The 14,372-nt window shown below is 38.9% G+C and overlaps 1 protein-coding gene across 1 annotated transcript in view; it reads right to left on the bottom strand.

The window, feature by feature from the left end:
- Positions 1–14,372, bottom strand: part of LOC105475368 (round spermatid basic protein 1 like) — a 101,996-nt gene that overhangs the window by 39,704 nt on the left and 47,920 nt on the right. Inside the window, exon 2 of the mRNA XM_011730559.3 lies at positions 9,051–9,167. Within this exon, the coding sequence (XP_011728861.2) occupies positions 9,051–9,167 (117 nt within the window). The remainder of the gene's footprint in view (positions 1–9,050; positions 9,168–14,372) is intronic.

Here is a 14,372-nt window from a genome sequence, read left to right as displayed (position 1 = left end):
TGCACAATAAATGTAATGTCCTTGAATCATCCCAAAACCATCCCATCTGTCCATGAAAAAACTGTCTTCCACGAAATCAGTCCCTGGTACCAATAAGGTTGGGGACCACTGCATTAAAGAGAACTCTTATGTCCTTTCCTTCATGTTGCTTTCCCTCATTTCTCAAGTTAGAACTGAAATCACTTCACTCCTAACTCATATTATAAAAGTTACATGCTTCTCTCATGGGATACCGTATGTCCATCAACACCGTATAAATGAAACAAATAACCTTTATATTAATTTAGAGTGAAATGATATCTCTGGGATTATAGACATGAACCACCGTGCCGAGCCTCAGTCACGTTTTCGCACATATGAATACCACTAAATTCTAGCCCTAAAAACAACAAAAACTATTTCAAGTTGATAGCAATCCATAAAAGTGAAGTCTGATATTAAGAAATTTTCTGTAAAAATTCATAGAAGTGATAATTAAGTATCCAATGAAGAACTAGTATGAGAAGCAAAAACAGAAATCTGTCAACATTATTCATTACATAGGTGTATAAAGTCATAAAAGAAAAAGTGTTAATTCTCTAAAGAGTCTATCTGTGGCCAGGTGCAGTATCTCACACCTGTAATCCCAGCACTTTGGGAGACCAAGGCGGGAGGATCACCTGGGGTCAGGAGTTCGAGACCAGCCTGGCCAACATGGTGAAAACTCGTCTCTACTAAAAATACGAAAAATTAGCCAGGCATGGTGGCAGGCACCTGTAATCCCAGCCAAAATAGCACCATTGCACTCCAGCCTGGGTGACAAGAGCGGGACATCTCCCAAAAATAAAAATAAAAAAAAGAGAGTCTATCTGTAAGCAGCTAAGACATACACTTGAATAATGTTATCAAATTCAGACGTGCTGCCTAGGTATGAACTATCAAAATATCATATTTAGGTTAATTAGTATCTTAAGAACAATACTAATTTTTTTTAAAACAGTCTAACAGCAGGCCAGGCATGGTGGCTCACACCTATAATCCCAGCACTCTGGGAGGGCAAGGCAGGAGGATTACTTGCACGTAGCAGTTCCAGACCAGTGTGGGCAACATGGTGAGATCCTGTCTCTACAAAATCTTTTTTTTTTTTTTTTAATTTGCTGGACATGTTAGTACATGCCTGTAGTCCCAGCTACTCAGGAGGCTAAGGCAGGAGGATGGCTTGAGCACAGGAAGTTGAGGATGCTGTGAGCCATGATCATGCCACTGCACCCCAGCTGAGGCAACAGAAAAAAATAAAAATAAAAATAAATGTAAAAGGTAAAACAGTCCAGACATGGTGGCTGATGCCTGTAATCCCAACACTTTGGGAGGCCAAGGCAGGAGGACCACCTGAGGCCAGGAGTTCGAGATCAGCTTGGGGAACATAGTGAGACCTCATCTCTACAAATAAATGAAATAAAAATAAATGAAACAGGAGACTAAGCAAAATGAAAGATGAAACAATCAAAAAAAAATCAGGGAAAAAAGGTAGTAGTACAATAAAAAATAGAATTTAAGAAAGCTTAAAGGGCATAGGTGTGATTAATGACATTCCTAAATACAACTGAAAATATATGTAGAACTGCATAAATTATGCAATTGTTGCCAAAACGAACAAAACTTCATTTGAGCAAAAGTATATTTAATATCCTACACTTATGCCTAACACCAAAAAAGGTTAAATCAGAAAATATAGTGAGTAGAACACATTACTTTGAAATAAAACAGAGACAATACTTAGTCTATTTCATAGGCATGAGGATAAACCAAAAAGTATTATAATAGGAACTGAAAAATGCAAACCAATAAGAAATCAGTTAAGAGATTCCTTTAAAAAAAAAAAAAAACTTAATGCCAGGCGCGGTGGCTCAAGCCTGTAATCCCAGCACTTTGGGAGGCCGAGACGGGTGGATCACGAGGTCAGGAAATCGAGACCATCCTGGCTACCACGGTGAAACCCCGTCACTACTAAAAATACAAAAAACTAGCCGGGCGAGGTGGTGGGCGCCTGCAGTCCCAGCTACTCAGGAGGCTGAGGCAGGAGAATGGCATAAACCCAGGAGGCGGAGCTTGCAGTGAGCTGAGATCCGGCCACTGCACTCCAGCCTGGGCGACAGAGCGAGACTCCGTCCCAAAAAAAAAAAAAACTTATTTATTTATTTTTTTAATAGAGACAGTGTCTTACTATGTTGCCCAGGCTGGTCTCAAACCCCTGACCTCAGGTGATCCACCCGCCTCGGCCTCCCAAAGTGCTGGGATTACAGGCATGAGCCACTGCACCCGGTCAAGAGGTTCTTAGACCGAGCATCAAGGAGTTAAATTCTCATGGCAGAGCAGCCTGGGAACATAGCAAGATCCTGTCTCTACAAAAAATACAAAAATTAGCTGAGCGTGGTGGCAAACACCTGTATTCCCAGCTGCTCAGGAGGCTGAGGCAGGAGGATCACCTGAGCCTGGGGAGGTAAAGGCTGCAGTCACCTGTGATCACACCACTGTACTCCAGACTGGCAACAGAGTAAGACCGTGTCTCAAAAAAAAAAAATTCCCACGGAAAACTATTCTGTAATTAAAGACTGAAATGAGCACTGTATGCAGAAGAGATAATATACCTGAGACTGTTATTCTTAGAGAGTCCTGTTTGCAAGGTTGACTCTGGGCTGGCATCTAGGAATTTTTATTTTTGGAGGGTTCCCACCATTCTGTAAGAGTCTTCACTGTGCCAAAACTGTGCAAACAATATAGTTTTGTTGTTGTTGTTGCTTTGTTGCGTTGTTGTTGTTGTTTGAGACAGGGTCTCACTCTGTCGCCCAGCCTGCAGTGCAGTGGTGCAATCTCGGCTCACTGCAACTTCTGCCGCCTCCCGGGTTCAAGCGATTCTCCTGCCTCAGCCAATCAAATAGCTGGAATTACAGGCATGCAACACCACGCCCGGCTAATTCTGTATTTTTAGTAGAGATGAGGTTTCACCATGTTGGCCAGGCTGGTCTCAAACTCCTAACTTCAAGTGATCTGCCTGCCTTGGCCTCCCAAAATGCTGGGATGACAGGCGTGAGCCACCACGCCTGGCCTAAACAATATAGACTTGCTGAACCCTTGTTTTCCTTCTGGGAGTCTGGAATTTTAGTTTGTGGAAGGCAGATGGTGCCTATATGACCAATGTACAAAGAAAACCCTGGGCACTAAGTTTTTAATGAGCTTCTCTGGCAGACAACATTTCACATATGTTGTCACAATTCACCACTGCAAGAATTAAGCATATCATGTGTGACAACATTGGGAAAGGGCTCTTAAGAAACTTGTGCCTAATTTCTTCCAGACATTGCAACATGTGCTATTTTTCTTTGTTGATTTTACTTTGTATCCTTTCCCTGTGTGTCCCTGTGTGTGTATATTTTTTTAAAGATGGGTTCTCGCCATGTATGCGTGTGTGCCTCTGTGTGTGTGTATACATAAATACAGACAAACAGACAGACAGACAGACAGATAGATATTTTAAGATGGGTTCTTGCTGCGTTGCCCAGGCTGGTCTCGTACTCCTGGGCTCAAGCAATCCTCCTGCCGTAGCTCCCCAAAATGCTGGGATAAGAGGTGTGAGCTACTATGCCTGCCCTCTTTCACGATAATAAATCATAGCCATAAGTACAACTATATGCTGAGTCCTCTGAGTCCTTTCAGCAAATCACAGGCCCTAGGAGTAGCCTTGGGAACCCCCAGTGGACACAGGCAAAATGCATTCTTTACATGAAACCAAACTGGGGTATTAGCATTCACTAGATAGATTTAAGAGTTTTATATAATCTCTCACTCATTTCCTATCTCTACATACGAAATGCAGTAGATATGTACGCGGAAAATTTTAAAATAAGGAAAAAGGCCATTTTAAATACCAGTTTGCTTCTCCTACATGAAATAGTATTTAAAGTCCATGTTAAATCTTTTTTTTTTTTTTTTTTTGAGACGGAGTCTTGCTCTGTCACCCAGGTTGGAGTGCAGTGGCGCGATCTTGGCTCACTGCAAGCTCTGCCTCCTGGGTTCACGCCATTCTCCTGCCTCAGCCTCCTGAGTAGCTGGGACTACAGGCACCCGCCACCATGCCCAGCTAAGTTTTTGTATTTTTAGTAGAGACAGGGTTTCACCTTGTTAGCCATGATGGTCTCGATCTCCTGACCTCATGATCCACCCGCCTCGGCCTCCCAATGTGTTGGGATTACAGGCGTGAGCCACCACGCCCAGTCTAAATCTATAATCCTTTAACAGAACCCAATAAAGGATCCTGACAGGTACCTATAACAGAAAGAACAGAATTGCTATCCAACTAATCTGGCCCTTCAAAAAGTGTAAGATTAGAAGTAAAATGGTGGCCAGGCGCAGTGGCTCATGCTTGTAATCCCAGCACTTTGGGAGGCTGAGGCAAGTGGATTGTTTGAGGTCAGGAGTTCGAGACCAGCCTGGCCAACATGGTGAAACCCCATCTCTACTACAAATACAAAAATTAGCCAGGTGTGGTGGCACGTGCCTGTAGTCCCAGCTACTCAGTAGGCTGAGGCAGGAAAAGCGCTTGAACCGGGAAGCAGATGTTGCAGGGAGCCCAGACTGTGCCACCGCACTCCAGTCTGGGTATCACAGTGAAACTCCATCTCAAAAAAAAAAGAAAAGAAAAATGTCGATGGGAGACCCTCCCAAAAGCCACAGACAAATGCACATAGCAGACCACACACACAAAGCACACAGATACACACATGTATAGAGTCAGAGTCAGAGAGAAAGTGCCAGACTAGGAGTGAGGGAATCAGAAACAGAGATGCAGATATACCTACAGCCAGAGAGAGACAATCACAGAGGCAGAAAGAAGAGCACACAGAAACAAAGACAGCACGTGTTGTTAATGGCTAATTATGAAAAGAAAAATTAAGAAAAAACTTTTAAAATCACAAATTCATTGGCTTAATTCTATCACTAACTTTCGTATACTTTTTGTATTAATAAAGTGAAAAACAAAAGTAATTCAGAAAAATTTATAAAATTTATATCTATCTTTCTCTCTCCCCCGCCCCATTATTATATATAGGAAAAAAGTACTAACTGGCTTAGTTATTTTCAACTTTTGGCCTCTGGAGAATGAATCTGCTTTTTATGCACTGCAATGGTTGTCACTCTTCCAGCCATGAGTTACCTTCCTGTGACCTTTAGTACACTACCAATCACCTTGGACACCGGCTTCTTTTAACCCCCATTCTAACTGCTCACAAGCAAACTTATTTAAAATGCTATAATAAAAAACATTTACTCTAAAAAATACTATAATCATAACACATGTTCTCACACTTTATCATTAATAAACAACATAAAAATGCCTGGGACACACTGGATACAATCAGAAAAAGCAGTTGGTGAATTTTAGTATAACATGAGACCCACTAAATAAGCTTTGTTTCAAACTTATTTGTTCCTTTAAACTATTTTGAAAAGAGCAAATAATCCAACTTTCTTAGCAAATAAACCTTTATAAGGTTTTTGCATTAATAAAAAACTTTTTATCATGCATATAATTTTATATATATTTCTAGTAAAAAAAACTTGACAGGACAGGCGTGGTGGCTCACAACTGTAATCCCAACACTTTGGGAGGCCGAGGCAGGCGGGTTGCCTGACCTCAGGAGTTTGTGACCAGCCTGGGCAACATGGTGAAACCCTGTCTCTACTAAAATACAAAAAATCAGCCCTGGGTGTGGCGGCGTGCGGCTGTAATCCCAGCTACTCCGGAGGCTGAGACAAGAAAATTGCTTGAACCCAGGAAGCAGAGGTTGCAGTGAGCCGAGACCACACCACTGCACAAAAAAAAAAGACACATTTTTTTTTTTTTTTTTTTGAGAACGAGTCTCACTCTGTCACGCAGGCTGGAGTACAGTGGCACAATCTCGGCTGCAGCCTCTGCCTCCTGGGTTCAAGCAATTCTCCTGCTTCAGCCTCGAGAATAGCTAGGATTACAGACAAGCACCACCACACCCGGCTAATTTTTGTATTTTTAGTAGAGATGGCATTTTACCAGGTTGGCCAAGGTGGTCTCAAACTCCTAGCCTCAAGTGGTCCACCTGCCTTGGCCTCCCAAAGTGCTGGGATTACAGGCGTGAACCACTGCGCCCAGCCTACCTGACACAATTTTTAAGAAAAACCTGGAGGAAATGAACTGGTGTGATATACTTAGCATCTATTTTAGATTTTCAAATGCCATCATCCATCAATACCTGTGTATACCACAGCTTGCAACATTATCATTAACAGAAGAAAAAAATTACAAGGATAGAATAAAAGTTGGAGGCCACAAGGAAAAAAGTGGCACACAGTAGTAGATGAAAGTATATTTTCCCTCAGCAAACTAAATGATTTGTTGTTCCAAGTCACCACCAACAAAAGATGCCTTTCCCCACCACCGTCACAGGCTCACTTGGGAAATGGCCCCACACACTAAGCAAATTCATTCTTGTAGATAGTAACAACAGATAACACTCAGTGCTTTCAATGGGACAAGCACTGTTTTCCCAAAGAATTATGTGTTTATTCACTTAATTATCTATATACTACACACTGAGGAGAGGAGAGAGTTTGGTTTTGTTTTTTTTGTTTGTTTTTTTTTGAGACGGAGTCTCTCTCTGTTGCCCAGGTTGGAGTGCAGTGGCACCATCTCGGCTCACCACAACCTCTGCCTCCTGGGTTCAAGCAATTTTCATGCCTCAGCCTCCCTAGTTGCTGGGATTACAGGCACCCACCGTAATTTTTTGTATTGTTTTTTAGTAGAGATGGGGTTTCGCCAAGTTGGCCAGGCTGGTCTTGAACTCTTGACCTCAGGTGATCCACCCGCCTCGGCATCCCAAAATGCTGGGATTACAGGCTTGAGACACTGCGCCCAGCCAGTTTTGTTGCTTTTCAATCACAGGGTTAATCTCTCACACATACTCACAAGAAAGATTTCATAACTATTTACTACTCAGTAGTATCTGTGAGACAGATACTATACTTGGCATTTCCTCATACTTTCCCTCATTTAATCTTGGTAACACTGTAAGGCAGTAATTAAATTACTACTTACCTCCATTGTGAATACATTTTCCCTAAATTTTTCCATGGACATCCCAGAAGTCACAAATTAATTTCCACATCTATCTCATTCTTCTACATTATTCATCACCAGTTTCAGTTTAACTTGGTTCAAAATACCACCTAAATTTTTGTCTACTTCAAAGTTAATATTGTATATTTCTTTTTTTAAAAAAATCTCAATTTTTAGGCTGTTTTAAATTTTATTTCCATGTGTAATCTCTAGATTCACATAATTCACATTATGTTAGGAATCCAGTATTCAATCAAGAACATATGAGGCTTTTATAAAGTATTTCTAAAACAGATTCCTTCTCAAGTAACAGAATTTACAGCATGATATTTTCAAATGAATAAGAAAACTACTATCTGATTAAATCAGAAAAAATAGCTATTGGACTAAATCAAGGGTGAAGTTAAGTAAACTTGACTTTTCCTTTTCGTTTTTTTTGAGACTGTATCTCGCTCTATCACCCAGGCTGGAGTACAGTGGTGTGATCTAAGCTCACTGCAACCTCTGTCTCCCGGGTTCAAGTGATTCTCATGCCTCAGCCTCCCAAGTAGCTGGGATTACAGATGCCCACCACCATGCCCCACTAATTTTTTATTTTTAGTAGAGACGGGATTTCACCATGTCAGCCAGGCTGGTCTGGAACTCCTGACCTCAAGTGATCCACCCACCTTGGCCTCCCAAAGTGCTGGGATTACAGGCATGAGCACCCAGCCTTAAGTAGACTTTTCAAGCATTCATCACTGGCTGCTATACAGAACTAGTGTGGTTATATTCCATTCCTGCCTCAAAGGCTTACAATCTAATTAGACAAAACAGATAGAATACACTGGCAAAAGAAACAGAACAAAGGACCATGAGCATTAACTAAGTAGCCATCAACTTAAGCTCTGACATATTTCTTCAAGGTTGAAAGAATATCATAGAAAACAAAGTTCTGATATGTTGATAATAGACAACGAATATCTGAAAACATGACAAAGAATGCAATGAAAATACAGAATCTAATACTCTTTATCTTAAATAATATAAACTACCAGTTGTTTTGCTACATATGCAGTGCTGTGGTCTTTTCCCCTCTAAGCAAATATAAAGCCTTATGAACAATTAAATTAAATATGAAGTTAATTAAGGTCAACATGTTCTGATCATCAACTACCAACATGATAGCACTAGTGAATTTGCTAGATAGTGAATTCGCTAGTTGTCTAGCAACCAAATGCCATTGATTCTTACCTTGACATCTGAGTGAATTTAAGACTACCCTTACGTCTATTCTACCATAAATTCTCTCTTTACAAGTTCAGCCTTATTGATAGGAATTGTAGTATACTTATTACCCAACCACCTACCCCCCAAATTCTTCTCTCCCACCCTACCCTCATATATAAATAGCAAATGAATGCAACTATAACAGAGAAAAAAAAGAATAAAACAAGGATATTCTTAAACATATAAGAAACATACTGCTTCTGATTTAGCTCAGAGTAAAACGTTCCCTCTAAATCCTAGACTATGGTATGGTGATTACAGTCAATTATTTTTAAGATCACTTCCTTCACCATCCCTATCACACTAAAACTTGCTTCAGCAATTTTTGTTGATTTCTTCCTTTTAGATTATCTAAATATAAGTAAGACTAGTAATGCAAACATAGGATTAACTTATTTTAAAATAATTTAAGAAATTAAGTTTAATGAAGCTTAACCTTTACAACTTTTTAATGGCTCACTAAATAAATATACTATAAGACATGTTACCATACAGATTAGAACTCTCTATTGTTATATTTACTTTTCATTTCCTCATCATTGTTTATTCTCCACAAAATTCAGCACCAAGTAACATTTCTTATTTTGTTCACTTAGCCAACACAGATACTGAACAGCAAAATAAAGTAGAACTAAAATCATTGAATAAAACTTACTTTTCAGCAAAATCTTTACTTCTCCATTCTCTTTCTTGATCTCATTCATTACTTTATGTTTCTTTTTCTCTCTCTCTTTTTCTTTGTCTCTCTCTTTAATTTTGTCCTTGATTTTATCTGGAAGACAAAACGGAAGAAATATTTAAAATGAAAAAATTACAATTTTATTTATCTGCACAAACTATAGGTAAATTTCTGGAATTACAATACACAAAGAAAATCAGAATGAGGAACAAATATGTGTTTTCTTTTTCCTCTCAGGTTTTAGGGAATATTTCTAAATTTCCTTTTTTTACTGAATATGAAACACATATTGTCAAAATTTATCATTATACATTTTATTCTAAGTATTCTTCACCTACTTCATGTCAACCAAAATATTAAATTTATTTCATATCACTTAACTAACTTTAGCTGAAGCAAAAGCTACAGTGGAAAAGTGCTAGTGTTGAAATTGAGCATCTATGGATTAGCAACGTAAGAGAAAAATTACTTGATCTCAGTTTCCTAATCTGTAAAATGGTAGCTGATACCTTCCTCATATGGTTAATATAAGGATTAAATGAAAAAAGATGTAAAATGACTATGTAGAGCCGAGCACATATAAGACTAGATGTTGGTTCCCTTACCCTTGGCTCCTTTTAAAAACAGTATGACTCAATCTGACTATGTGGTGATACTGTGATATTTAAATAAAGGGCATAATAACTCTAGGGATCATTCATTTGCACTCTAAAACTTCAAACAAAATATTTGATATCCTATTAAATTATTCTTTGTTCAAATGACTTCCTTTGCACCCAGCAAAAGGCAAAATATAGAGAAGGATATAAAGCTTTGCCCTCAAAAATCTTATTATTGATTACAAAACCATGATGGAAGTACACAAGATGTGAAATATCCCAGAACATAGTAGAGATTATAGAGTATATATACATACTGCATAATCCCTTAAAAATCACTCCTTACGGCCAGGCGCGGTGGCTCAAGCCTGTAATCCCAGCACTTTGGGAGGCCGAGACGGGCGGATCACGAGGTCAGGAGATCGAGACCATCCTGGCTAACCCAGTGAAACCCCGTCTCTACTAAAAAATACAAAAAACTAGCCGGGCGAGGTGGCGGGCGCCTGTAGTCCCAGTTACTTAGGAGGCTGAGGCAGGAGAATAGCGTAAACCCGGGAGGCGGAGCTTGCAGTGAGCTGAGATCCAGCCACTGAACTCCAGCCCGGGCGACAGAGCGAGACTCCGTCTCAAAAAAAAAAAAAAAAAAAAAAAAAAAAAAAAAAATCACTCCTTACTTTCCTTTCTATAAATACTACCATAACCCAAGTCCTAATCATGTAATGATTACATTACTGTCTATATAAGCACTGTCCTGATCTAGACAGTAATCTAAATCTGAATCGAAAAACAATTTTATTAATTTTAATAATGTATTTTGCTTAACCCAACAGGTCCAAAACATTATAATTTCAACACCGAACTGATATTTTTAAATTATGAGATATTTTACATTTTTTCTTAAGATTTCAAAATCTAACGTATATTTTACATTTATGACACATCTCAATTTGAAACTAGTTCCACTTTAAGTGCTGAAGAGTCACATAAAACTAGTGGCTACCACACTGAATAGCACAGGTCTACACTACTTAAATAAATTTTCAAAAAATTAAATCCATGTGATTAATAAACATTTTTAAACTTCACTCATTAATATACAAATTAAGACATTATTTTCACCTATAAAACTGACAACTTTTTTTTTTTTTTAATTGATAACACTCCAAGCATATGAGAGTACACCAAACAGGAATTCACTGACTCGACAAATACGTAGTCTGAGTATAAGAAAAAGGTTAGGGATACAGGGGTGAATAAACTAGATAAACTCCCTATCTGTCCACATATAACTTAACTTCTGGAATAGATTAAAGTGTTTCCACACTTCTGATTGGTTTGTTACTCTTACTTTCTGATGTTAAAGTCCTTGAAATCCTGTCATAGGCTGCTGTCTAGCTATAAAATGTTACTCCAGGTCAGGTACAGTGGCTCACGTCTATAATCCCAGCACTTTGGGAAGCCAAGGTGGGCGGATCACCCGAGGTCAGGAGTTCAAGACAAGACTGCCCAACGTGACAAAACCCCGTCTCTACTAAAAATATAAAAATTAGCCATGCGTGGTGGTGCATGCCTATAATTCCAGCTACTTAGGAGCCTGAAGCAGGAGAATCGCTTGAACCAGGGAGGCGGAGGTTGCAGTGAGCCAAGATCGCGCCACTGCACTCCAGCCTGGGTGGCAGAGTGAGACTCTATATCGGGGGGAAAAAAAAAGTTACTCCAAGTATCTGGAGCTTAGACACATTATATTAGATAATATTTCCTAAGTAAACTTTTAACAAGATGAACTATTTATATATCACTTAAAATTACAACTGAAAAAAGTCACCTAAAATGTCTCCACATTTCTTTTTCTAATCATTTATGTTAATCTTATCAACTTAGAAGTAGTATTTTAATAACTATTAAACTTTATTAAAGTATAATATTAATGTAATAAAATGGAGATACTTGTGAAACAGCAACACAGAATCCTTCTGTGTTCCCTTCCAGTCTTTACATAACACCCCTAAAGGTACTCACAATCCTGACTTGTAATCATACAGGTTAAAATAACTATGAACTTTTTTTTTATTTTTTTGAGACAAAGTCTTGCTCTGCAGCCTAGGCTGGACTGCAGTGGCATGATCTGAGCTTACTGCAACCTCCACCTCCCAGGTTCAAGCAATTCTCCTGCCTCAGGCACCAAGTAACTGGGATTGCAGGCGCACACCACCATGCTTGGCTAATTTTTGTATTTTTAGTGGAGAGGTGGTTTCGCCATGTTGGCCAGGCTGGTCTCGAACTCCTAACCTCAAGTGATCTGCATGCCTCGGCATCCCAAAACGCTGGGATTACAAGCGTGAGACACCACACCTAGCCAACAACTAACTGTAAACTTTCAATAGCATACATTCACAATATAAGCCTACCACAATCACAAGACATAAATATTTTTCAGAATAAAATCAAACTAGCTTCTAGGGAAATTGTACTAGCTTCTAGCGAAATTGTAGCTTCTAGGGAAACTATTGTACACTATGACTCAATTATTTTTAAACTTTAGAAATATACATACATTCCAAAAAGAAACTGAAAGATAACCCAAATTATTAAAAGCCATTATTTAAAATTATTTAATTACCCCATCTCTACTAAATTATTATAATTAATTATTTAATTATTTAATTACCCCATCTCTACTAAAAATATAAAAAATTAGCTGGGCATGGTGACGGGTGCCTTTAATCCCAGCTACTTGGGAGGCTGAGGCAGGAGAATCGCTGGAACCCAGGTGGCAGAGGTTGCAGTGAGCCAAGATGGTGCCACTGCACTCCAGCCTGGGCAACAGAGTGAGACTCCATTTCAAAAAAAATGAAAAAGAAAAAGCCACTTCTAGATCTTTACATACAGAAGTGATTATGATGGAAAACAGTGCCCTGGCATCACTGTTTACTACAATACATTACTCCTAACAAGACTAGAATTCTTAATTCAGTTTTTATTCATTTCTTTCTGTGACCAAGAATTTGTATGGTTTTATCCTTCACAGTCTAATCTCAGACTTGGGAAACATTCGTAACTGACCTTATCATCATAATTCTCAGAATAAAAGTAAGAACTCTGCCACCATAAAAGCAAGAAACTATCTGTTTGAAAAGTCAAACTAAATATAAGGGTTACACATTTTATTTAAAAATAAAAAGAGGAATCATGACAATGTCTTACGGGAGAAAGAATACACAAACAGATCAATGGAACAAAACAGCGAGTCCAGAAATACATCCACTTAAATACAAGCAATTTATCTTTGACAAAGGAGCAAAGGCTATATAATGGAGATATAATGAAGATAAAAGTCTTTTCAACAAACACTACTGGAACAACTGGGAGAGGTGGTATGTGCTAGAAAATAACACAGAAGAAAATCTAGATGACCAGGGATTCTGGGTTTTTAGATTCAGCACCAAAGGCACAATAGATTAAAAAAAGAATTGATAAGCTGGATTTCATTAAAATTAAAATTTTCTGTTCTGCAAAAGACACAGTCAAGAGACTAAAAAGAAGCCACAGACTATAAGAAAATACTTGGTAAAGATGAGTCTGATAAAGGGTTATTATCCAAAAAAAGAAAACTCTTAAAACTCAATAATAAGAAAACAAACTATTAAAAATGGACCAGGCCAGGCACAGTAGCTCAAGCCTGTAATACCAGCACTTTGGAAGGCTGAGGCAGGCGGATTGCTAGAGCCCAGGAGTTTAAGACCAGCTTGGGCAACATGATGAAACCCCGTCTCTACTAAAAGTACAAAAATTAACTGGGCGCGGTGATGCGTGCCTGTAGCCCCAGCTACTCAGGAGGCTGAGGTGGGAGGTTTAGGTGAGAGGGTGAGGTGGTAGGATCACTTGAGTCCAGGAGGCAGAGGTTGCAGGGAGCCAAGATCGTGCCACTGCACTCAAGCCTGGATGAACAAGTGAGACCCTGTCTCAAAAAAAAAAAAAAAAAAAAAAGACCAAAGACCTTAACAGACACCTCGCCAAAGAAGATATACAGATAGGAAATAAGCATATGACAAGATGTGCCACACCTCATGTCATCAGGAAAACACAAATAAAAACAACGAGATACCACTACACACCTATTAGAATGACCAAAATCCAGAACATTGACAACACCAAATGCTGGCAAAAATACAGAGCAACAGGAACTCTCATCTGCTGCTGGTGGGAATGTAAAATGGTACAGCCACTCTGGAAGGCTGTTTAGCAGTTTATTACAAAACTAAATATATTCTTATCATATGTTACAGCAATCACAGGCTTTGGTATTTATCTAAAGGAGCTGAAAACTTATGTCTACACAAAAATCTGTACCACAATATTTACAGCAGGTTTACTCATAATTGGCAAAACTTGGGAGCAACCATAATGTCCTTCAGGTAGCACATTCAGACAATGGAATATTCTTCAGCACTAAAAAGAAGTGAGCTATCAAGCCATGCAAAGACATGGAGGAAATGTAAATACATACTAAGTAAAAGAAGCAGTGTGAAAAGGCTACATAATGTATGCTTCTAACCATATGACATTCTGGAAAAGGCAAAACTATGGAGACTTTAAATAAAAAGATCAGTGGTTGCCAGGGTATAGAGGGGAGGAGGGATGAATATAGGCAGAACACAGAGGATTTTTAGGACATTTAAAATATTCCGTACTTTATTAT

This window comes from Macaca nemestrina, chromosome 4 (assembly GCF_043159975.1).
Source record: "Macaca nemestrina isolate mMacNem1 chromosome 4, mMacNem.hap1, whole genome shotgun sequence".
Lineage (NCBI taxonomy): Eukaryota > Metazoa > Chordata > Mammalia > Primates > Cercopithecidae > Macaca > Macaca nemestrina.
Note: the sequence above shows the minus strand (reverse complement) of the source record. Positions and strands in the feature narration are given on the sequence as shown.